We start from the raw sequence: 26240 nt of genomic DNA on the forward strand, positions 1-26240 counted from the left end.
ATGTCAATTTAACTTATGTTGTTTGGGGGGGTGCCGACATAGGCTGTAGTGTAGACACAGCCTTACTGTATTAGCCCTGCACAACCAAAATCCTCATCTAGACAAGAAAATGTAAAAATATCAACTTAAAAAAAAAAAAAATTCAGTTTGAATATTTTTTTAGTCTCCCTATTTCTTTAATGCAGAGTGCTGCTTTGCACTTCTAAAATGTCTTTCAAAGAATATCAAAGCATTTTATAAACATTAAACTCCATAATTCCACACAGATATTAGTATTTTCTCCTCTAAAATGAAGATGTTGAGGGCAGAGTTAGCCTCTGAAAAATGGCATTGTGAGGTTCCATATTTATTGCATCCTAATGATTCTACATCAGATTTGCTCAGTCTAAAAGTAAAAAGAAGGTTTTTTTTGACAACACTGAAAACTCAACCTGGAATCTTAGAGCCTGGTACTTAGTCTTGAGCATCATCACTAGAAATAAAAGATTCAGTTGTAGTGCTGCTGATGTATACAAAATGATATAGAATCCAGCTTCCTGTCCCATAGCAATGTTTGCTCTACCAGTCTAGCCAGGATACAAAACATGTTTGTCATAACTTTTTTTTTTATGACTGAATACCTATACAGGGAAACAGATGTCAAGAAACACAGCATTGTTTTTACTCAGTCTCTTCCTTGATCATAACCATACTGACTTGCTCAAAATCAGAGTGAGTTAAAAGCAGAAGCAGGAGTAGTACTAAAAACATTGGTTCACAATTCCTTGATATAACAAATTAGACACACTCCCTAACTCACTTCCAGTAGTAAGGATTCACCTGTAATGTACTCTGATATGAAGTACAGTACGCTCCCATTTTTCCAAATGGCCTGGGAGACAGCCAAAACTTGCAGATAATCGGGCACTCACATAAACATGAGTATTACCAACCAATATAGGGTGACATGGGGGATGCACTCTGGGTTCAGATAACTAGGATTTTCAGATAAAAGGAATTAGGTTAACTGAAATTATACTGTGCTGTAAGTGCTAGGTATTATTTTAAAATCACTTTATCTGACCTGCCCCCAAATCCTGATTGATGAACTATATATATGAACAATACGCTCTGGGTGGTGCCAGCCATGCCAGCAGATAAGCCCAGCTGCGCTGGCCGGCAGGATCGGCCCCAGCTGCTTAATTGGTTAACCATTTAAATTACATATTTTTAATCGTTTAAATGGTTCATTTTTAAAATGGTATTTACATGTCTAGTGTGAACCCTAAAGCCTGAAAGATAAGAAGGTAAATATAAAGAATCCAACTACGCTGTATTTCTTTTTAACGGGTGCTCAGTCAACTTGAAGTTCATTTGAACGATTGTACTGCATAGTTCTGATTGATTACCGTTGAACTTGCTTGAGTAGGAGTAGTTTTACCAGGTGTCCTGTATTCAGCCTAGGGAAATATGGTCACCCTATATAAGTGACATTATAAAACTGTATTTATCTTTTGAGTTTGTATATAGACAAGTTTTTTGAGGTGTTGAATCTGCTTGTCTGAACTGTATTTACCGAAGGATTTGCTTCATTTGGCAGTTACATCTTCAATGTAATGTGTTAGTATTGTTGTCCTGAATAGACTGGGTTGCTAGCCACTATGAGCTCTTTCACAAAATACTTGATAAATGTGTTATTTTCCTTTTGTACTTGTTGATAGCCCGTGTGATACTAAGTAGTATAAAAACATGTTAAGGATCATACATGAGCTTTGAGCCAGAAAACTAGATGTTACTTGGTATGCCCAAGTATTGCATGTATTGCTGAACTGTGGTTGACTTACATTTCATATGTGCAATACTGAAATACAGTGCGGGTAAGATAAGGGTTAGTTTTCATTCTTAGCCTTACGTTTTTTTTGGCCTTCTTCTTAAACACAAATAAAGGGAGAGAAATCGTATGCAGGTGTATGAGTTGATATCATGGATCCCTTGCTGTTAAAAGGTCTGATCTTGCAAATTTTTATGAGTAGTTTTATGGATTCTAATGGGACCACTTGCAGGATAAGGGCCAGATTTGTACTTGATCTGTTCAGTTCTATATTGCTGGAATAAATAACATGCATACCACAGTGCATTGCAGAAATCATGTTTCTCATGGCCAGAGACTTAAGGGTGGGTTGTTTTGGGGTTTTTTTTTCTTTGGGTTTTTTTTTTTTTACTCAATAGACCAGTGGTCCCAAGACTCTTTACCTCATGTCCTTCTCCCTCCCCCTAAGCTGGGGCCGGGAGTGGGGCCAAGGCTATTGGAGGGGGGGGGGACGTGGACAGAGGTAAGGGGGCTGGCACCTGGGACCCTGGACCAGGACTGGAACTGGGTGGTGCCTCCCCGGCGGGAGCTGGCCCGGGCTCCAGCTGCGCCCCCCGAATGTTCCGCCCCACAGTTCGGGGACCTCTGCAATAGACTGATTTATTTAGGAGCGTTTATGTTCTATGTAGTTTGGTCTTTGTAAACTATATTGAAAAATCTTTATAAAATGTATTTGTAAGGTGGAAACTGGTAACCATGGACAGTTACTAAAATTAAACAGTTTCTTTTTAGAGGCACTTGAATATGGTGATGAGCACTGTATAAGATTTTGTATTTAAAAGAGGTAATGATTTTGAGCGTCTTTTAGTTGCAGTGGTTAAAACTCATATTTCAGCAGGTGGATGGAGTGAATTTTGTGTTCCTGAACATAAAGATTTGCAATGAAAAAGTTAACAGTGGATCCATACCTAGGGCCCTACCAAATTCATGACCATGAAAAACATGTCATGGACTGTGAAATCTGGTCTCCCACCATGTGATCTGGTCTTTTGTGTGCTTTTACCCTAAGCTATACAGATTTCACAGGGAAGACCAGCATTTCTCAAATTGGGGGTCCTGACCCAAAAGGGAGTTGCGGGGGTGGGTGGGTCGCAAGGTTATTTTGCATCTGAAGAAGTGAGGTTCTTACCCACGAAAGCTTATGCTCCCAGTACTTCTGTTAGTCTCAAAGGTGCCACAGGACCCTCTGTTGCTTTTTAAAGGTTATTTTAGGGGAGCCAGGGTATTGCCACTCTTACTTCTGCGCTGCCTTCAGAGCTGGGTGGCTGGAGAATGGCAGCTCTTCAGTGCCCTGCCAGCAACAGCACAGAAGTAAGGTTGGGAATACCATATCATGCCATCCTTACTTCTGCACTGGTGCTGGCAGCAGCTCTGCATTCAGCGCTGGGCTCCCGATCAGCAGCTGCCACTCTCCAGCTGACCAGCTCTGAAAGAGCAAGGGTAGCAGTACCGCAAACCACCTCCCACCCCCCAACTCATTTTTGGGTCAGGACCCCTATAATTACAACACTGTGAAATTTTAGATTTAAATACCTGAAATCATGAAATAGGATTTTTTTAAAAAAGGACATGACGGTGAAATTGACCACTGTCAAGGCTGAATCCCAATTCTGTCACTATGAGTGGAGAAAGTGCGGGCCCGCAAGGATTTTAAAAATTAATACTTGCCACTCCAGGCTTGTATTACACTCCCACAGTTACAGCTTTTCTCTGACCTTGGCTTGGTAAATGCTGCCACCACCCAAATGCAAACCTCCCCCTTTGAACCCAGGAAGGAACACTTGGGAATTCCTCCCTGTGGGGTACCCTCAAGCCCTTTCACACACCCCCGTCCCTGGGAAAGAGCTGAGAAAGAAAACAAAGGAAATTAGCTGTGGCTACCAGCTAATCAAACAACATGCACAAACCTCTTAGGACACCAAAAATCCAATCCTGTTCTTAAAAAAGGTAAATTTTTATTAAAAACAAAAAGGAAAAAAATGCATCTGGAACTTAGGCTTTTTGCTGGATCTTAAAAGAAACAATTACAAAAATTAAGCACCCAAAATAGTTTTTGTGGGGGTTCAGCTTAAAGGTAGGTTACAAGCAAACAAAAGCATCTGGGGTTAGCACAGAAGAGTTCCACAAGCCAAAATAAGAAATAAACCTGATAGCATCTCACTAAACATTCCCTATCCAAATTATTTCTTCCAGGTATGGAAAATACTTTTTCATACCTGGTTCAAACCTTACATAGCATTTCTGCTTACAGCATTACTGCTCCGTGTCCCTGCAGCCCAGAGAACAACACTGACAAAGGGAAAGTTTCTTTCCCATTTTTAAAAGTTCTAGCCTTCCCATTGGCTCTTTTGGTCAGGTGCCTACTCCTTTTCTTTTACCTGTGGGCTTGTTAATCCTTTACAGGTAAAGCAAGCAGAGAACAGCTACCAAGTTTTACAGCAAGTTGTCTGGCTGGTTGTTCATCAAAGGGAGCTATCCCCCCACTTTATTTATCACAACCACAGTGGACCATGAATTTGGTAGGGCCCTACCCATAATCTATTGGTGTCCCTCAACAGTCCGCTGCAATTTGAGAAGTTAAGAGTTTCTTTTCCTCTTGTTCTTTTGCTCCCTGGCTTGTCAGGATGGGAGAGCACCATGGGACTGCTGCGATTGATGTGGAGTACTTTCCTGCTAAATGTGGATTTTCCGACTAGCATAATTTTGGTCGTTACTGGAGAATGCCACTATGGAACTGGTTTCATTCAGAAAGGGACTGTAATGACCGTGCTGGAAGACTGCTTCCACATTTTACTTGTCAAGAATAATCCTCAATGTGTATGGGGTGGGTGGGCACAGAAAGGGAGAATGAAAATTGTTCTGAAGCTTCAAAGTTAAAGATTCTAAGCCAAATTCAGTGCTGGTGTAAAACTGTTCTATAGAATGGCGTCCATTTGTGTAACAGTTAAATGTTTAAATACAAAAATTCCAAGATATTCAAGTTGAGGCTGGTGTTGGTTGTGAGCAGGGTCGTGTTTTCTTTCTCCTCCTGTGCTATCATAAACATGGATTAAGAATGCCACTCCATCTTTTTCTCTGGATTTCTCTGGAAGTTTTATCTGGACTGATACCTTATGTTTAAACATACAGTAGTACTTAGTATTTTTCTTTTGGACGCTTACATTTAAAAAAAAAAAAAAACTTAAAATTTTATCCTAGTAGATGATAAAACATATTTATCTATAAAGGTTCATAAATGCCAGTTCAGGATTGTTTGGTTTTTTCCATTAAATGAGACTTATTTTTCCAAGGAACTATATAGAGTTTGCTTACTGTTTATGTTAATGCAGTAGATTAAATGACATTAAGCGATTACATTACTAGATTATTACGCCTTAGTTTTTTTTAAAAAGATAGCTGAATAATTGGTATGTATGTTTGAAACAGTTCAAGCCAAACTTACTTCAGGTTGAGGCCTTGTATAACTAGATCATGACTGAGGCCTTGACCCTGAAAAAGCTCTCACGTGCTAAATTTACATATATGAAGTATCCAGTGAAGCCAGTGGAACTGTGTATTTGTCAAGTATTTGCAGAACTCAAGGCTGAGTTTTCACTTTCTTGAGACTGGTGCTCATAAGAGATGTTATGGTACTGATAGATTGTTTATTATTCATGGTAGGTACTTTAAACACGATAATTTTGTTTTCTTTACATATGTATCTTTACAGTTATAAACTCAATTAAATGCATGTAGTAAATCTATTTGAGTTAATTTTGGGAAATTGTTTGTTTTGATATGCATGATAAACTCCTCAGTTTGGCATTTCAAACTTAGATATATGTGGAGGAACAAAAATGTAAAAGTCATCATCTACTCTTTCTGCTGTCCGAAATAACTAAGTTTCATTTTGTTTATAATAGGTTATTTCCCTAGTACTACAATAGTAGGTTATTTTTCCTTGTATTTTCCTGATTCTCCTTTCAGATGCCTAGTGCATCTTATTGTGTTAACTTAGTCCCATTCTTCAAACTCTGTCTTACCTGAGAATAGTTCCTTTGATGTAATTGGAATTATTTCACTAAGCAAGAGTTTGCAGGATCAGGTCATTAGCTTCTATATGGTCTTACACAATAGTGGATTTTGAGGTGCACAGTGAGTTCATATATATCTTTAACTATTGCATGTTTATCTAGAAACGTTAGCAGACTTTTCTTCATAGAGTTCACGTGATCAACACTAATATGACAATAGAATCTGATTTTGTATTTAAATATTTCTGTTCTTGAAGATGCCTGCTGCTTGTGATTCACTGCTTGAAGATATTGAGGATATTGTGTCAGCACAAGATGTGAAACCACATGACCGACAGTTTGCACGAAAGAATGTTGTTCCTAAAGTGCGAAAACGCAGTTCACAAAAAAATGTTCAGGCGGATGATGATCCACCAAGTGATAGGTAAGTTCTTCTTTCAGAAAAACCCTAGTATATACACACTAACAGTTTTTTAAAATAAAATGGAATGTGGCATTGCCCCATAGCTTTTAAGTTGTCGTCAGATTTGGTTGTAATAAAAACTTTGCTGCTTTTGTTAAGCACACGGACAATTTGGGGCCTGAGTTTCAAAAATACTCAGTACTCCTTATTGTGGCTTAATTGCTAAAAGGCTCAGCAGCTCCCACTGAAGTGCCTGAAAGAAGTGACCAGATTTACAGAATTGCCCAGCACCTTGTATTATTTTCAGAGACAGTTACTGGATACTGAGGAGTTTTGACAAAATTTGGACTTTTCATTTAGGATGCCTAAATGGGAGCTGAGCTCTTGGATTCTAGTGTCTTTGTGGGGTTCAGGGGTGGGGAAGTAGAATTTAAAATGTTAAAAGTGGTGACAGTTTACTGTTGAGTCTTTCAGATTACCTATTCAGTAATGGAAATAACTGTCTGTTAAATGGCATGGAAGAGTATCAGCATTAGATAACATAAAACTGATATTCTGTAGAAAAAATGTTGGAAAGCTGATGCATCTATGTGTCCTCTTCCAAGAATAAAAAGAGAGAGTAGAAGTGGATCTTTGCATTAAAGCATCCCTTCAAAGTAAATTTGAACTTGAATGTACGTTTTTAGAATGCGCTAAAAAGACTTCAAGATATTAGATCTGCCCCCTAGTCCCACTGCCAATTTTTGTGGTTATACATAGATTTCTTACTTTGTTTTTCTTTTCCCTGTTACTACCTTGTGAAGCCCACGCAAATGATAGAAACTGAACATATGCAAAGCGCTATCAAATCCACTAAGTAAACAAGAAAGCAATCCATTTCCAGTCTTTAATTATTTAATACTGGAATTCTCAGGAAACACCATTTTGGCTTTATGCTTTAGAGTCTACTAGAGATCTGAATTTCATAAGCATAATAGCATTTTTTTTAATCATGAAGTCTGTAGAGTTAGCCCCTTTCAAAGATAGATAATATGTTCTTGATATGATGGAATCAGTATATTTGTTGCTGTATCAAGGATCTTCAGCTATCCTTATTTAGTAGTTCTCTCTCTGTTGGCCACTCATCATTACTGTGTGGTTTTCAGTGGTTTTTACTCTGGTAATTTATGTCCCTACAAAGCATGACCTTTTTGGAGCTTTATGTCTGGGATGTAGCCAGGGTTGTTTAAGGACTACACGTGTGTGTTTGCTTTAATCGTATGCCTTGTGTACACTACAAAGTTTTGTCAGGAAAAGCTGCCTTTTGCCTAAAACAGTGGAAGTATACACTCTACAAAGTTACTTTTGGCTGCAAAACTCTGCTGTTTTGCCAAAAAAATAAAACCACCTCGATGAGAGGCATAAAGCTTTTGGCAGCAAAGTTAAAGCTACAAGGTGTCAGTGTAGAGACACTACTGTTTGTTTGGTTGACATAACTGACTTCCACCAGTATCCCACAATACCTGCCCTGACTGCTCTGCTCAGTGTTTTGATCTCTGCTGCCCTGCAGGCATGTGCCCCTCCCCTTTCAAAGGTCCTGGAAGTATCTGACAGCTGAGCATGCTGCTCTGTTGGGGAACAAAGAGCAAATCATTAACTGTGGAATGCTCCTGTTCTCCCTGCACTAGGAACACAGTGGTAGGCAGACTTTTGCTGTGGGGAATGGGGGGGGGGGGGGGGGGGGGGGGGGGGGACAGATTGCTGTGCTACTTTGACATTCCTCAGCATGGAGCACTGTGGGAGAACTCAGAGGGAATCAGGAACCATAGGCAGGCAGGCAGAGTGGGCTGCTTCTGTCAGGAGAGTAGGGAGAGACTGCTATGCGGAGCAGATCCGGGGGCTGATGTGTGTGTGGGGTGTCCCCTTCCTCCTGCCTCAGGATAGGTTGGTCAACCTGTTGTCTCCCTCTCCCTCCCCCCCACTTCAGTTGAAAAGCAGCTGACAATCTATTAGGATGCCCATGGGATTGAGAAACCTGCATCATGTGATGCTGCAACTGCCCCATGAGGCATTGCAAACCCTTTCCAAAGCATCCTGCAGCTAGTTGCACAGTAGGGGCTGGTCTACTCTGGGAGGGGGGGGAATCGATCTAAGATACGCAACTTCAGCTACGAGAATAGCGTAGCTGAAGTTGACGTATCTTAGATTGATTTGCCACAGGTCCTCACGGCGCGGGATCGATTGCCATGGCTCCCCCTCGACTCTGTTTCTGCCTCTCCCTCTGGTGGAGTTCCGGAGTCGACGGGGAGCGCGTTTGGGGATCGATTTATCGCGTCTAGACGAGACACGATAAATCAATCCCCGATAGATGGATTACTATCCGCCGATCCGGCGGGTAGTGAAGACGTATCCTAAGAAAGCTATCACAGTGCGCTGCTCTCTGTATTGATGCAAGAGCTGCTAGTATGGATGCACTCTGCCGACACAAGGAGCATAGTGTGGACATGCAACAGCGGTTTTAATTAAAGCGGCATAACTTTTGCTGACAAAACTTTGTACTATAGACAAGGCCCTACAAATTTTCTGCAAACAGGCAGAAATTCTTATCCATTGGTCATTTTTGACTACTCAGTGTCTCTTAGGACTTGTCTACACTAACAGTGCTGTAGTGGTGCAGCTGCAGCGCTTAGTGAAGACACTACCTATGGAAGAGCTTCTCCCATTAGTGTAGGTACTCCATCTCCCCAAGAGGTGGGGAAGCCCACCTTCCTGAATGATGTATAGTATTGCCTCGGAGTTACGAACACCTTGGGAATGGAGGTTGTTTGTAACTGAAATGTTCATAACTCTGAACAAAACGTTATGGTGGTTCTTTTCAAAAAGCTCATCACTGGCTATTTCATGGATAGATGACTTATTTTTAGTCCTGTCAATCTGGTACTGTGTATGAACATTGAAATCTCTATCTTAAAAAATTTAAGGTTTTTGATTCCATATAGCTACAGAGTATAGTCTTCTCTTTCCATATACCCTCTCTATTTTGAAGATATCATTTCTTTCTTACCTTCCCTGCCCCCCCCCAATCCCCCATTAAAATACTGAATCTTTTCTTCCTTCTCCACCTCATTGAGGCTGGGTGGAGTCATTTAACATTCCAATGTATAGGGACCAAAACCTTTTGTTCCTGAGTGCCGGAAATGACTTCATGTTCTATTTTGTTTTTATCTTTAACTTGCTTTCCTGATTCTGTTCATTCAACAGCATTATTCCCGGTGCTCAAAAAATCTGGATACGCACATGGGGATGTTCTCATAATAATTCAGATGGAGAATATATGGCTGGACAGTTGGCTTCTTATGGGTACAAAATTACAGGTAATGATCTCAGTCAAGCTACTTTCAGGTTTTTTGCTGATTTGTTTAAATATTTAGATTGAACCAGTCTAGTCTTTTTTTAAATTAGATTTTACTACACCCCCTTTAATCTCCGCATATTAGCAGGCTTGTTTGGCATTAGTAAACTGTATTTGGAAGTCCATTCAGTGATGTGAGCCATATTTGTGGGCCTCATAGAAGTGTAGGATAGCAAGGGACTGGAAGAGGTCATCTAGTCCAGTCCCCTGCATCTTTTGAGGCAGTTCTGATCTATTATGTCAGATTGCTGTTTGTATGTGATGAGTCCTGCTAAAAGTTACTGAATTTAAGTTAAAATAGATTTTGGTGCAGATCCAGTAGTTGTTTTTTAAATCTCAATGTCTTGGGGATTTTTAAATCTCTACTTTAGTTAAAACCGGAACCAAATCTTATGTCAGTAAAATTCGGTGTTTTTCTTATATAACTACAAGCAAATTCATTTTCTGTAGTCTTCAGATATATTAAAAAAAAAAAATTGAGATTTTATATGACAGATTTTAACCTGAACTTTTAAACCTGCTTTTTGAGGATGGACTTTACAGTAGAAACACTAAAAAATCTGAACTGCCTGTTGAGTTTTAGGAGACCTGCAGACTGCATGTTATTTTTAATGCAACTGAGATCTAATTGGCCAAACAAAGATTTGGTGTGCTCAGCAGCAACTGGGGACACTAATTTGAAGCCTGTCTTTTTTCTTTATGGACTGGCAGATTCTGGTCATGGTACAGAAGCAGCACACTTGTCCTTCAGGGCAAGAACACCATGTGTTATAAAATAGTAATCCCTCCTGACAATTTAAGTACGGCATTGATAGGACCCAAAAGGAGAGTCCTGTTCATTACCCTCCCCTGGAAAAAAATGGTGATCACTGATGGGAAGAAGAGAGAGAGAGAGAGAGACTTTTCCTCTGACCAAATGAAATGGTAGTTCAGAAAGTGAATGGCTTCAGAACAATTATGATTGGCTTATAGGGTAACATCTAACAGATAACAACATCAAATTCTACGATAATCGTGTGGGTTTGATTTACTTCCAGTGGCTTCTGGTAGAGTAAGGTTGTTTTTTTTGTTTTGTTTGTTTTTATTATCTTTGTTAAGCAGAACCTAACCATTGGTCTAAACATAAGGAAATGTACTGTCATTGGAACACATGGGTGAGGAGTGACCTGGAGGGAATGTCTTTTGTCACATAACGACTTGTCTGTCAGACTTTGGAGCAGAGTTGACCATCTTTGATGGGCACCATGTCAAGCTCTTTATTTCTGGAGGGGTAACTATTGTGATATGGAGGGGTTTGGGCAGGATCCTCTGGATTCCAAGGGATATAAGACCTGACCTACTCCTGCTTCCCCTCTGAACAGGACTGTTTTTAAAGTTCTCATCTGTTTGCCCTCCTCTCCTTTGCCACAAACAAGCAGTACAACATGCCTAATGCAGTGCTGAAAAGATCACTTAAGAAAACTGAAAATATCTGTAACATATTGAAATTAAAACTATAGCTCTTAACTAGTCAAAGTTCAGAATGAAGGACATAATGCAAAATAATAGCCAATGAGTTAAATTTTCATAAACACAGTTCCCCAGGTGATTGCTTCAGCATATATCTGGATACTTTAAAGCATTTATGCCTAAGGTTAGGTGCTCAGATACAACAGTAATGTGTGATATAAAAACCTATATAGAATAGAGTAGGAGCATGTCTTAAGGGATGTTAAATGATGTGTGAACTTTCCCCACTCTGCTGTAGGCTCTGCCTTCGCTCAGATTTGAAACTGTTAGTGACTTAGCGAAGACTATTCAAACATAGTTCTAGTTAGGAAGATACTAATGTTTTCCCTGCCTTTTGTAGATTGAGACCTTTTTTTGCAAAACTGAGTTAAATCTTGTTTACATAGGCTGTACAGTGTTTCCCATCTAGTCAATGTGAAGTGTATCCAATTGTTCAAAAATGTGATTTAGCTCAGATAGAGCCTGGGTTGTTCATTTGTTGTCATGAATCTGCGCTCCAAGGAAAGTGTGTGCAGTTTTGGAGTGTTGGAGAGAGATATTGGCCAGTAAGAGTTGTCCATCATTATATTTTCTAGTGTACGTTGTATGGATTGGATTAAAGAACATATCTCACAAACAATATATGCTTCATGTAGCACCAAGCTCTAACTAGCCATTGGAGATTGGTGCCAGCTGATTCCAGGGCCTACTGTTAGAGGCAGATCTGGACAAAAATATTTTTAAATGTGCTCTAAAAGTGGCCACCTTTAAAACATTTTTGACAAAATGTATTTTTATCAAAATATGCTGTTTTATGAAAGCTGGGAAGGTTTCTGGGGTCCAGGGCAGACTCTGGTCATTTCTGACAAGCAAAAGAGCGAGATGTGAAAACAGTCATTTCGAGACAACTTCATTTCATGGAAATGTTTGAAAGGGGTGTGTGTGTGTGTGTGTGTGGTTAAAAACAAATGTCAAAACCTCAAAAGTTGTCGCAAAATGGAATTGTTCTGCCTGCCTGCTCGAGGGCTCAAATGTATTTCCAGTAAGTAAATTCCTGAATAGAGGACCTGCTACAATAAATACCTTGCTTCCAATTTCCTTGAGCTTTAATGTGGGTAAGACAGTCTGTATTCTCAAGATGCAATAATATGCTGTATTGAATCGTGGACTTTATCACCTATCCTGTTGTCAGGGCCGGCTCCAGGCACCAGTGAAGGAAGCAGGTGCTTGGGGCGGCCAATGGAAAGGGGCGGCATGTCCGGGAATTCGGCGGCGGGTCCCTCAGTCCCTGGGAGTGAAGGACCCACCGCTGAATTGCCACAGAAGAATGAAGCGGTGCGATTGAGCTGCCGCAGAAGTGCCGCTGATCGGCTTTCTCCACCCCACCCCCACTTCGCCGCCTAGGACGGCAAAAAAACTGGAGCCAGCCCTGCCTGTTGTAACCACCTAACCAGTCCTGTCATTCTAAAATTAGGGCAAATGGTAATTCTGCTACCCTGCATGCAGTAATTGAGTGCACTCTGTTATTTGCTAATTGATCATATTGTTTTTGTTTAAAAACTTTGTCAAATATTAAAAAGTCTGCAAACAAAAGTTTCTGAAATTTAACTCTGACTTTAAAACTCTCAGTTGATTCTTGGATTATATGTGAAATCATGAAATCAGCAAAATCAAAAATTGCCATAGAATTCATTGTAATGATCTTTTAAATTGCAAGACCCATTAAGAGTGACACATTGGAATACCACAGTAGTTTCATCATGGAAAATGTTTAGCTATCTGGAGGTAAGGAGTTATTTTTGGCACACAGTGTGCTAATAAAATTGACAGACTTTGCAAGAGAACATTTGGCTTTTACATACATCCTTGATTCAGGGTATATTTAAAAAAAAAAAAAAAGCTTTGAGGGGAAGTCCTAAGTATTTGCATTGGGATCTTAGTGGGCTCTAGGACTGAGTGGCTCAAAAATTCCTCTGGTTACAATACAGTTCATTTATTAGACATGCAGGCTCTGGTTATGTGAGGGGCATGAAATTGAGTCAAGGTTGCCAATACATATTTGAAAGATAGCTGCTCCAGATGGCTTTAATTGTAAAAGATTTTATTCTTTTGTGGTCATCCCTAGCAACCCGACTTCAAGCGAAGGTGAAGGTATGTGAACCTGCAGTGGAGAAAACCACTACAATGCATTTGATGCCTTTGCTCATAGGGAGCATGCCATGGGATTGCTTTCTAGTACAGGACAAATGGAACTTAAATATTATGGGTCGCTCCTCTGCTCAGTTTCCTTTGAAATAGTCAGATGGAGATTTCAAAGGAACAAGATTTTGTGCTCTCATCTCATTCGTTATCAAGCCTCTGCTTTCTGATGCCATTGGGGAATAACTGTATTTGCACTTTTTAATGGAAAGAGTAAATCCTGGTTGTTTATGCTTGGGATATTGGTAGACTGAGTGGTAAACATTTTAAAAATGAAGTGGGAGAAATTCCTTTTTGCCTGAAATGTTTCAGGCCAGAAGTGAATTTTTTTAAGAAGTTTGAAATGCCAAGCTGCATTTGTCATAAAGCCATGAAGATGTAACTTTGCGGGACGACTTTGGGAAGTCAGAGCTTAAAGGCATTGTCTAAAACTTCTCTAACACTTAATACCTCCCTGAGAACTAGTGCATAGACCTTTTATGTAATTATTTGTAGAGCTAGTTTTCAAGTTGAATTTGCAAACTGATTGGTTCTGTGCCTTTTTCTACAGTGATTGATAGAATTTGCATTAACCTTGTGTATAACTGAATGCCAGCAAATTTGGGGAACAGACTCAGTTTTCCACAACTGTCCAGTTTATAGTATATACCACACTTCAGACCTACTGTTAGAGACATTTTCTGCCATCCTGGAAGAAAGTTCTAGACAACTTTGTGTTAATGATTCCACTTAATGGAATTGCAGAGGTGATGGAATAAAAGTGCCTTCCAGGAAGTGAAATCTGCGTTCCCTCACTCCACCCTCAATTTTTGCTTTTACATGACAGAAGCAGGTAATCTTAATTTCTGCCATCCCTCATCTCCAAAGAATCACGAGGAAAAACTTTTACGAAGAGGAAGAGAGAAAGGCCTCATAAGAATGATAGATGCATATATTTGATGGCCCTCCACCCTTTTGTTTGCAGTAATATAGGAGGCAACAGCTGTCTCAGACAATTTGTTCTGCTCCAGCCGCCTCACCACCAAGTTTTTGATCCTAGCAGGCAAAGTGAGCTTTTAGCTACAGGCAATCCTGCTTCTTACCTTCAGGGCAGAATTCATCATTTGCTCAGTTCTCAAGCTGGGACATATTCTTATTTACAATGGGAACTAGACAAGCTTTGGATTTTTATCATAGCTACTCCCCATACTCCTATCCCCAGTTTTTTGTTATATGACAAAAAAATAGTTGCTTTTGTAAATCAGAGGAATGTATTCCCTTGCTTTAAGTGACTCTGGACATGGGTGAGTCTGCCTGGTGCTTAACAATTGCCTTTTTGAAGCCTATCTTAACTGGACCATCTTTCTCTGTTCTATATTACTTTCATAGTTGAAGTTTCTGAGACTTTGGAAGCAGGCCTGCAGGGCTGAAAAATCTCACAAGCACATTATCCTCACTGACAGTTGGGTAATGCTTGTAAATCCAGGTATGCACACCTGTTTGGGGTTAATTCTTTTTTAGTAGAAGAACTCCGTCAGTCTGTTCCGTACTCTAATGCTTGTGCACCACACTACATTCTGGCAGTGCTGGCATTCTCAGATTACAGTATAATGGCTTTTAAGTGACGCATCGTTCACAGGTCAATCCATATTCTAAGCACCTTTCTTCCTCATCTCAAAGTTGTGCGTGCAGAGGGTTAGGCCATTTGTAATTGAACCTGTGGGACTGCACCAGTATAATCTGCCAAGGTGAAATGTGTGTCTGATAGCTGTCCTCTTCTGGGTGGTGTTCTGCTCTTATCCATGCAGAGCATGTTAATCAGCCATTGCAGTTGGGCCTGTCTCACAGTTCCCAGTATGGCACCCTTAAGCAGTGGTTTAGGAGTGATTTTTGAAAAGCCTGTGGGAAAACAAGCCAGTTCCCATAACTCCCAGGCCATTGCTCAGGCATATCCTCAAAATGAAGGCCTGGATTTTCTCAGACTGTTTTCACTTGGAGAGCCTGAAACTCAATCAGCAAATGTCTTAAGTGATCCAAGAGAAATAGAGGAGCATTACTGGAATTTGTGCTATAACTTTATAACAGTTCCATTTGCTATTTAAAGATGAAGTTCACAAGGTGCCACTCGATGTTTAAGATGCAGTTACAGATTAATTGAATGGAGTTCTTGAGACCTGTGGTGAGCAGCAGTAGCTATAGAACTTTTGAATCAGGAAGGACTCTTTTTATTAACTCTTTGGGGAACTGGCCCTGAAATTGCAGTGACAGGAGGGGAGGAGAGCTCTACTGTGAAGAAAGAGATGGTTACACTTTACTCTGGAAACTGGCTAACCTGGATAATTCGTGGTCAGTTGTGTACCAGGTAGGTGTTGGGAAGGAATAGGTACTTTTGTGTATGGTAGTACAATGATTGTTTTAGGGGCTTGTGATCAAGGTAACAGGTGCAGGAGATGATTGAGAGTTTTAAACAGTTGGCCTCTTTGAGCTGTATTGAATCTATAGATTCAACCCACACACCTGTTCTGTGCTCGCATTATTAAGCCCATGAAGCAAACCTTAGTCGATAATTGTGTCTAGTTCCCAAATATTTAGAAAAGTTGACCTGGCAAAGTGTGTGATGCTGGCAAAGTCGTGTGATGCTATGATTTTTTTAGGAGCAGGTACAAGTGGCATTATCTTCCCACCCAACAACTCCTTAATTTAATGGTGTGTGTGTCTCCACGATAATTCTCCATGACTACTATGCATCAGTGAGTATTCATACAAATCTGGAAATGTGTTCTGTTAGCTCCTGCAAAACCAACCCAATCAGTACACAAAACAATAAAAAGCCACACATCTTGGGTAAAGGTTCCCCAGTTTCTGAAGATCGACTCTTCCTAAACTGTGTGTGTCTGCTGTCTCAAGAGTGAGAGACTTTCTTGAAGATTGGCCTCTATTGTCATCCTGGTTCTTGCCTAATTCCTTCATTTCTGACTAGCCCATGCTTGTGGAACTCATACCTTGATTCCTCACTAGCCACATGTCTTTGTGTTTGTACAGTAGTGCCCATATTTGTAAATATGGTAATATTTAAAAATATACTTTTCAAAATTGATATTTCATCCAACCCTAGTTTAAGTGCTGGCAATTAGTATTTATAAAATTGAGATCTTATTTTACAAAGTAAAGATTTTAAGCACATTGCAATTGGTTGGGTGTAGTGTGCGGATTCTGGATGGCGTTGGTGGCCTGAGATATAGAGGAGGTCAGACTAGATGATCTGGAGGTCCCTTCTGGTTTTGAACTCTAATTATTATAGGGATATGTACTGTATCTCTGGCAGCCAACAGGTGGCAGTATTGGATAACGAATACAATACTTTGTGTGTATATGTATCAGCTGTGTATGACTTGATCAGCTTGGCTGCACAATTTAGTAGGGTCAGGTTTTAATCACTTGAAATTTGGATTAGTTGAAAATTTTGAATAAAAATTTTAATGCTTGTTATCAGAATAGTAGCAATCTAAATTTTTTGTATTTGAGTTTCTGGATGATCAAATTAAACTTATTTGCACAAAATTAATTTGGGCTTAATTTAAATTGACAGTAACAAACTTAGTTCCTCCATTTAGAAACCCCTCCCCACTTGATTTTTACTGATTTAGGGGGAAAATATGTTAATGTTTGGTTTGAAATATTCCTGCAGGACTGTGGACATATTTCTTTTATAACTAACCCTGCAGGTCTTTTTAATTATGAAAGGATTTGAAGTTTTTAAAAAGCTCTTAAATAGATGTGTGTAAAATGTTTTAACCATTTTAATAGTGTCTATAGTCATAAAATATTTAAAATTGTAGAAATTGCTGAAATGCAGCTACCTGGTGTGGTGGAAATTAACAGCTGTTTGACAGTACACAGTTGCTTAGGAGATGAGTGAAAGAACCCATATCTTAATATTGCAAAGGGAGGTGGTGTTTAGATAAAGGAAATAGTCTCAGTATTTTGGGTAGGTTCTTTTTATTGCTGAAAGTACCATAGGTTCTTGAGTTGATGGTCAGGATCATGGTTTTATGATTCACCCCAGTAAATTCCATACACCAGGGGTTCTCAGATTTCATTGCACTGCAACCCCCTTCTGACAACAAAAATTACTACGCAATCCCAGCAGGTGGGACCTGAGCCTGCCCAAGCCTCACCATCCCGGGTGGCGGGGGTGGGGTGGGGGGAACCCCAAGGGCTTCAGATCCTGGCACGGGGCCTGTAGCCTGAGCCCCACTGCCCAGGGCTGAAGCTAAAGCCTGAGCCTCACTGCCCAGGACCAAAGCCCCTGGGGCTTCAGCTTTCAGCTTCGGCACTGGGCCCCAGCAAGTTGTAACCCACAGTTTGAGAACTGCCACAAACCCATATTGGAGCTTTGGTTTAGTATTGATTCAACAAGAATGCTGCCACCTACTGAATTACCAGCACCATTTCCCTCATCTTTTTGGGTTTTCCTTGGAGGGACCCCATCCAAGAATTGACAAGTTCTGATGCTGATTAGCTTGTGAGGAATGAATACTGAAGTTAGGTCTTGGACAAATCCACTTTCTCTGGGGCTGTTGGGCTTATCTTGCCTTTCAGCAGGTAGTTTTCCTTTAAATAAAAAAATCTATATACAGTAACTCCTCGGTTAATGTTGTTTCATTGTTACGTTGCTGATCAATTAGGGAATATGCTCGTTTAAAGTTGGGCAATGCTCCCTTCTAACGTCGTTTAGCAGCTGCCTGCTTTGTCCACTACTTGCAGGAAGAGCAGCCTGTTGCAGGTAGTTGGTGGGGGCTTGGAACCAGGGTGGACCGGCAGCGCCCCCATCAGCTCTCCCTTCCCCTAAGTTCCCTGTGCTGTAACTGCCCAGCAGGCTACCAGTTGCAGCTGTCCCTCCCCCCACTGCCATGTACTGCTCCTGCCCTCTGCCTTGGACTCCTGCTTGCTGTGCAGAAGGGGGGTGGGGGAGCTAATGTCAGGGTGTCCCCCTCACCCCTGCTTCTGCACCCCACTTACCCCTTCTCCATTTAGAGCGGGGAGAGGACACGGCGGGAGAGAGACAGAGAGAGAGCTTGGGGCAGCAACTGCTATATCAACTTCCTGATCCACTTAAAAAGACAATACACTTAAGAGTGGGTCAGCTTACTTAAAGGGGCAGTGTGCATTTCTCTCTCTCTCTCCCCCACACAAAGTATGTGTCTGTCTGTGTCTGCTGTGCTGTCTCCCCTGCCTCATGTTCATGCTGCCTTGATGAGAGGCTACATTAACAACAATGTGTTAACCCTTGAGGGCTCAGCTGAGTGCTAAGTTAATCATTTAGCAGCAAGGCATTCCCTGGGAAATATCCCTCCTTCCACCCTCTAACTTCACCGAGACCTCAGCCAAGCTTCACAATCACCGTAGCTGTGAACAGTATTAAATTGTTTGTTTAAAACGTATACTGTGTGAATATCTATTTAATATATAGTTTTTTGTCTGGTGAAAATTATTTCCGTGGAACCTAACCCCTCCCCCCATTTACATTAATTCTTATGGGGAAATTGGATTAGCTTAACATCGTTTTGCTTAAAGTCTCATTTTTCAGGAACATAACTACAACGTTAAGTGAGGAGTTACTGTAGTTGCACAGAATCTTGCAAATGTAAAGAGAACAGGAACTGATACAATGTTGTATTTTTGAATTTGTAGAAGACTGTTTGAAAGAGCAGAGAGGTGCATACTGTCCAAGGCCCTAGTGCAAACTTGGAGCACTAAGCCACTCGGGAGCTGGAGGGGAAGGAACTCAAGTGGCAGCTGAGCCATTCTGAGTCAGCTATTCCAGCCATAGATGGAATAAACTCCTGTGCTACTTGTATCCGCCCCCACATGTGATGGAATGACCAGTGGATTTGCAGTCCTTCCATAACTCCCTGCTAGAAATCAATGCTGAAGAGCCCATTTTGAAAGCTTATAGATAGTGCCCCTCTGCACAATAGAAATAGAAGCCCACTTGTTCTGCTATGATAGCCTTCTCCTGCTGCAGAGATAGGAACAGTATTTGCTCCAAAGAGATGTGAAATGTATTTGTTCATTTCAGTGAGGTGTGTGTTTTTTTTTGTTTGTTTGTTTTTGTTTTTTAACACCAAAGCTGTCTGTCTGTCTGTTTTACCCATTGTAACTTACATAGCTGGAATGTTCAAGATGCTTCATCCATCTCCCTCCTAGTACCCCAGATCCAGTGCTCATTTCAGATACTGGTGGCAAGTAGCATAAATATTGTGGTTAGTGAATGACTGGACAACTTGTCAAATGATGATTAAGGACTACAGTTGTCTTATCAAATACAGTCCATGCTTGTTTGGAGGCTTACCTCTAGTGATATGCTTCTGTGGAAAATGCACATCTGTGAATCTTTTTAGTATTTAAATGCTACCATTTGGAGCCATTATTAAATGTTACAGCTGAAGTGGAGGCTTCCACTTTAAGTGGAAGAGGCTAACATTTGTTTTGTATGTCAAAGCTCTGGCATTGAAATCTGCTTAGAGAGGGAAACTAAACAGCAACTTCGTCTTGGATGACTATAAATAGGCTTTGACATAATCCAGCCAAAACTGATTTGCTGTTGATTGGTAAAATAGATGGGTGTATAGAGAAGTGATCTTCTTTGGCTTGCAGTTTAATGGAAGACAGATCACTTGGCTGTTGATTTTATTATGAATTTTGGACCTTGAACTTCATTGGTCAGACTTTAGGGACAAAAGCGTGCATATTATAGTTGCTTGCCACACTGATTTCCTAATTGACTTTTGAAATGCTGTTGCTTGTTTATTGGCTGGCATTATTCTGTTTGTGTTCTTTGTTGGGAGTTGAAAAATCCACTTGCCCCCACTGAATGTAGAGAATCTTTCACTTGACCAGAGCTCAAAGAGCCGGGTACAGAACTTAAGCTTCCAATTTTTTTAAATAGAGGTTTTAGTCTTTCTGGTTGCGAAGATAAAGGGACCCTGTCAATTTTCTTTTAATCTTCTAACTTAAAAAGAAAAATCCGATTTGAGACAGTCACCGTGATATGTCCTGAATATTTTACAATATTCCTTTACATTATTTATAAGAGTTTTCTGGTACCCTGTAGTTTAAAAGGATCTTTTCCATAAAGGAGAAACAGGGGAAAGCTTGAAACTTACTTTACACAATGCTGTCAAATGCAAAAAGAAAACAAAGTGGAAATCTAGGCAAATATTTTTTTAACTAACTTCTTTCAGTTATAATTATTTTAGATGTTACTTATTAACTATGGAAGGTAAGCTGTATTCAGATAGAAATATAAATTTGCAAGTTGACTTTGGACCTATAAGTCAGTGTAAAAGTATTGTCTTCCTGAGTTGGCATATACCTCCTGTGCCTGTGCTATTGGCTGCTTCTACTTTAACAAAGCAGAAGCAGGCTGAAATTAATAAGATCTGTGGCCAGTTTCACTTACACTATTTGTAGCCCTGGGTAGCAGGTTAAACCATCGCGAAGCACGTCAACTTGACAATGCTCTTGCTGCCTAGGGAAGGTCTGAGGAGCAGAGGCAGAAAGTGGAGTTATTCATGGGGGAAGAGGTCACCAATAGAGGAGGTTTGGAGGAGGGAGTTACAATAGCAGAGCTCACTTCCCCCTCTCAGCTGCTGGATGTAGGGGATGGCAGCCCATATTCATCTCATCTGCCTCTGTCTACTGGGTGTAGTTCTGCTAGTGCAAGGGTGGGGAACCTTTTTTCTATAAAGGGTCATTGACTCTCAGAAAAAAATCAGTCATGGGCCACACGCAGCACCCTGGGTGAGGGCGGAGAAGAGGTGCAGAGGCTCGTTCACCTGGCCGAGAAAAGAGAGGTTCGGGTGTGGGAGGGGGTGGGGCTGAGGATGATGGGTTTAGATTACAGGAGGGGGCTCAGGCCAAGGGGTTTGGACTGCAGGAGTAGGCTCAGGGCTGGGGGAGGGGTTTGGCATGCGGGTGCCGCACTGCTCCCGGAAGTGGCCGCCATGTCTGGCCCCTAGGTGGAGGGGCCAGAGGGCTTTGCATGGTGTGCGCTGCCTGCAGCCATAAGCATCACACCCACAGCTCCCATTGGCTGCAGTTCCCAGCCAATGAGAGCTGCAGAGCTGGCGCTGGGGGCTGAGGAAGCACTCAGAACTTCCCTGATCGCCCCTGCACCTAAGGGCCGCAGGGACATGCCGGTCACTTCCAGGAGCTGGTGCTGACACTAGCTTCCTCCCATAGCGGGGTGAACCGGCGCTTGTGACTCCAGCCCTGCGGGGGGGTGGGGGTACTGAGGCGTGCCGCAGGCCGGATGAAATGAAGCAGAGGGCTGGATCGGACCCGCAGGCTGAAGATTCCCGACCCCTGTGCTAGTGGGTAATAGGTGGATTTTTCGAGTGCCATTTCTTGTACTGTATATGCAGTACACATTTGAAGTCTTTAGACTTAGATATCAAGACAGACTAAGACTAGATTTAATTACACTACTGAATTAACTCTGTATTGTGCTTAGTCTTTCATGCTGAGGTTAAACAATGTTTAAAATTGAGTGTGTTAACAGTGAGCTTAGTGCTGTCTAAATATAGACACTGTCTATGCAAGAGAGCATACAGTATTGATTTTTCTTCTGTGGCGCCATAGCTGATGTGTAAACTGTGTTGCACCCTTTGCATTCATAACTTGAACAACATTGATACAGTAAAAATTAAATGTGCACTAATACCTTTAACTAGCCAATTTCAACGTGTATGACACCCAGAACTATGCAGTGTAGTTGTAGCCATGTATTAGAAGGACAAGGTGGCTGAGGTAATATCTTTTATTGGACAAACTTCTGATGATGAGAGAGACAAGCTTTTGAGCGATACAGAGCTCTTCAGGTTTGGGAAAGGAACTTCCAGCATCACAGCAAAATGCAAGGTGGAACAGATTGTGTAGAATAGGTAGTTAGAACCATATTGAAAGGGACCATTCAAGGTAGAGTAGCCTGTTAACACCTCTGACTTTTACTTATTGTCTCAGCAAGGGGCTAATGAAGCATAAATGACAGCAATACTAAGAACAGCCTTTCAGTTTCTTGACCTAAACCTTTTAGTCCCAGTCTACCCTAAATTTTTTTCAGCAGTTCTGCTGCTGCTAGTTTGACACTGGTGCTTATGTGGTAGAGGCAGTAATGTCTTATGCGGTAAAAAGCCTGTGCCCTATTTACAATGGTGCTTTCGCCGTTGCCAATGTAGATTAAGGGTAGGAGAACTGCAGATGAGTTTGTGTGGACTCCGCCTATGCATGAAAACCTTAAGATACAATTGTAGAATCTTTAGTCTTTTGAGTATTTACTCATGCCAGTAGTCCTATTGACTTAATTGGGACTACTCATGTGAGTAAAAGTTGCAGAATTGGGTCATTAATGCTTAACATGACACGTTTAATATTTTTTGTATTCATTTGAAAGGAGTAGTTGGGCAGTCCTATGAATTGCCAAAAGATGGCACTGTGTAACCATCCTTACACCAAATATACCGTTTAAAGGATATTTTTCTTGAAGTCTGCTTAAATACATTAACATTTAAGGTTAAAAAAATAAATTTTAGTAGATTTAATTTTGTCACATAACAGATCACACTACAAATGGCCTTGTGGCTCAGGGACTAATTTTTGCTTTCTTTGGGTTCAGAATTTCAAAGGCAACACCTGTTATGTGGAAGTAAGATTCTGCTGAGTTTCCCCACACAATTAATAAAACAGAAGCATTTCTATACATTAAACTTGTGTAAATATTCTGAAAAATATTGTTGCTTTCTTAAAAATAACTGAGCTATTATTAGTTTAAATATAGCCACCAAGAAAACAAACCAATGATTAATGTAGAATGTCTTCCGAGAGTAGAGAGATTTGTATGACCTTGCTTAGTTACTGATCCCTGTCGATGTGTTTTCATGCTTGTACCTTGACACCTTATTTTTAAAGCCTGGATAAACATTTAAATTGTGGTAGTTGCTGCATTTTTGTTTTTTCTTTATAGAACTATATATTAAGATGTGGAGAGCATGATGGCTGCCCTGCGTTACGTGCAAACTCAATAATTGTTCATTCATGAAAAAGATGATATCCAAATAAAGCTTACTGGTGTTAAGACGTTAGCAACGCAATTCAGCTAGGGCTTTGTGTCCAATCAGAGTGGCATAAGTTTTTTTTTTTTCATAATGATCAGCGTTAGCTAGTGGTTTTTCACTGGTGTACTAGAAGTAGAAAGTACTAAACAGTTCTGTTTTACAAGCCATAATGGTTTGGTGTCTTTTACCATTTTTTGACAAGGCAGATTTTCATAATTCCCAGGTACGTACATTGTGAAATTTGCATCTCTTAAGGATATGGTTTCTTCCAGCCAAGAGAGGAAGAAAAAGCTGAGCTGCAGCTGCTGCTATTCTTACTTTTAAAAATACTCTCTAAAGGGACTATGTATTGCAAAGATGGAGTTTATGCACTTTTGTTACCAGAATGCATGATTTTGGTGGGCATGTTTGTATGTTTTGGCACTGTTCGATATATTTTACTTGCTTGCGGGAAGATCTCTGCTGCTGCCAAATTTATTTTCTTTCTTACTGTAACGTGTACATGTATTTGTGTAACTGTATCAGACATTCATGTTTTCCTTATTCAAATGCTGCTTGTTTGCATAGCTTTGTTCATATCTGTAATAGTGTGTATATGAATGAAGTTGGACTCCAGGGGACTCACCACCTAGGCACTAATTGAAATGGCTTAAAGGTAACTAAATGCTGTCTCCTGAAAGATAGTTAGCATGTGTTTAAAATTTTGAATCTTTACTTCAAGCTCCAGGTAATACCCCTTTGGAATGAAGAGAAAAAAGTTTAACACAGCATTTGATTTTCAGCAACTTAAAGTCGGTGGCAGTTGTACAGGGTGTTTTCATATAGGAGGGTGGATGGGGAATTCTCTCTCCCTAAAGAGGGCTCAGTCATTTACTGTAAATAAAATAACAATTGCTGCCTGGATCTCTCCGATGCAGAGGACAATAAAGAAAACTTTCTCTGTATTGAAGAACTACTTTTGCAGTGTTTACCAGTAAGAAACACAAAATGGGTGTATAGCAATAAATGATTTCAGGCGTGGAATTACGTTGGGCTAAATTAATTTTTGTTACTTTACCCTTGATGGCAAAGGCAAGAGGTTCAAATATGTGAATTATGTACTAAAATTAAGGAAACTTACTATTTAAAATCTCATTATTTACCTCTCTAAATCATAGGCTGAGGATACAGGACACTTTCATAACTACTGTTTATATAGCTAGAAATCCTGATCCCCACATATGAAGATCCAGCGAGTCTTCAAGCTTCAGTTTAAAATTTAAAAGAATTGATTTAATGCAGCATTCTTCTTTTTTTTTTTTTGCTTTGCTTTTACAGGTTTTCACAGCCTTTGTGTTTGAAACAGTAAGGCAGACATTAATAACCTGTAGCTGATTCAAGTTAAGAACGATTTTTTTCATGGCGTATCTGGATTTGTACAGTTTTACAGGAAAATGGTTGTGTCCGGAATTGCATCTTTCCTTTTGGACTGGTTTGCCAGTTTTTATTCATTCGTGGTCTACAACACTGGTTACCAAACTACAGAAGTGGTGGGAGACCTGCAGGAGAACAATCCATAGATGGATCAACTTCTTTTTCGAGGGGGGAAAACTGTGCTTTAAGAAACATTAGTGATTAAAGGATTTCCATTCTCTTTGGTGTGCCTGTATAATGCTAATGGGACTTTAAGGGGAGGAGAATGGACTTCAGTACTGCAAATATTTAAAAAGAAAACACTTCAGTAAGAAAAAATGTTAAATTATCTCCTCACACGGACCGAGATTGGGTTTATTTTTTCAATATCATAAGACATTGAAAAGTTCATGCTAACTAGCAACATCTAGTATTGCTTGTCTGTCTTCTTTCAGTTTGCATTTGATTAGTGTTTGCTGCAGAAAAATGTGAGATCATCAAAGTAATGGGAACCGGAAAAAGGAACATACATTCATGGTTTTACTAAACGTATGCACAAAAAAAGGAGGTTTTAAACATAAGCCTTTTGTTTAAAATCTTAATAGAAACTGAAAGATTTTCTTAACATTTTGCAGTTAATACTGTTTGGCTTTCTAAAAACAAGCACATGTAACAAGTAAGTTCAGTCACTTAACTCTTACTTCAGACCCCAAGGACTGAATCCTATCTGTCAGGAGAATTCTTTCTATTGCTTAAAGCTTGGAACTGTTCAGCCTCTCTCGAACATCCAGGGAGTGTTAATTTCAGAAGCATGTTTCCTGTGGTAGTTGGTATCAAGTTGGACTCTGTCACTTTATAGTTATGGTACTATTTCCTTCTTGTTGAAAATGGCCATAGTCTGTATAAACTTTCAGCAAGGTTGGTTCAGCCCATAATTTCACTAAACAAATTCCCAAAATATGAGAGATTTTTTTCAGAAACATAACAGATACAAAATGGAATTCTTCTGTTTATACAATTGCTACTTCAATGCAAAGTGTCTTTCACAAGCTACAACGAACGTTCTCCTCAATCCTCACAATACATCAGTAGGGTATATACTGATTTCACTCTTCAGCAGTGGTCTAGGACACTGTTTCCCAAATTTTGTCATAATCATCCCTTAAACATGAGAATATCCTCTCTTAAAATTAGATTCGGGAATAAACAGTATAGTGCCTTCTTTGGCAAAGGCAACAAAATGCATTATAAACAAGGGAGAGCAGTCTGCTGTTTTTTTTTGCCTAGGTCATTGACCGCTTTGGTGCAGTAAATGAGGGGCCATCTACAGAGTATTGAATATTCACTACTAAGCTAGACGTTCAGTTTCTAAAACCATAAACATAAACTTCTTTAAAAAGAACAGGAG

At 40.3% G+C, this 26240-nt stretch overlaps 1 protein-coding gene and 1 long non-coding RNA gene across 3 annotated transcripts in view; both read left to right on the top strand.

The window, feature by feature from the left end:
* CDKAL1 (CDK5 regulatory subunit associated protein 1 like 1) overlaps nt 1–26240 on the top strand; it is a 759057-nt gene that overhangs the window by 10285 nt on the left and 722532 nt on the right. For both annotated transcript variants that reach the window (XM_034762410.1, XM_034762409.1), the window contains exons 3-4: nt 6120–6286; nt 9506–9618. In XM_034762410.1, the coding sequence (XP_034618301.1) occupies nt 6120–6286; nt 9506–9618 (280 nt within the window). The remainder of the gene's footprint in view (nt 1–6119; nt 6287–9505; nt 9619–26240) is intronic.
* Nucleotides 22204–25073, top strand: LOC117873252. Its single transcript, XR_004644677.1, has 2 exons — nt 22204–23663; nt 24758–25073. It is a non-coding gene; the product is annotated as an uncharacterized LOC117873252 (long non-coding RNA).

Source organism: Trachemys scripta, chromosome 2 (assembly GCF_013100865.1).
Source record: "Trachemys scripta elegans isolate TJP31775 chromosome 2, CAS_Tse_1.0, whole genome shotgun sequence".
NCBI classification, from domain to species: Eukaryota; Metazoa; Chordata; order Testudines; family Emydidae; genus Trachemys; species Trachemys scripta.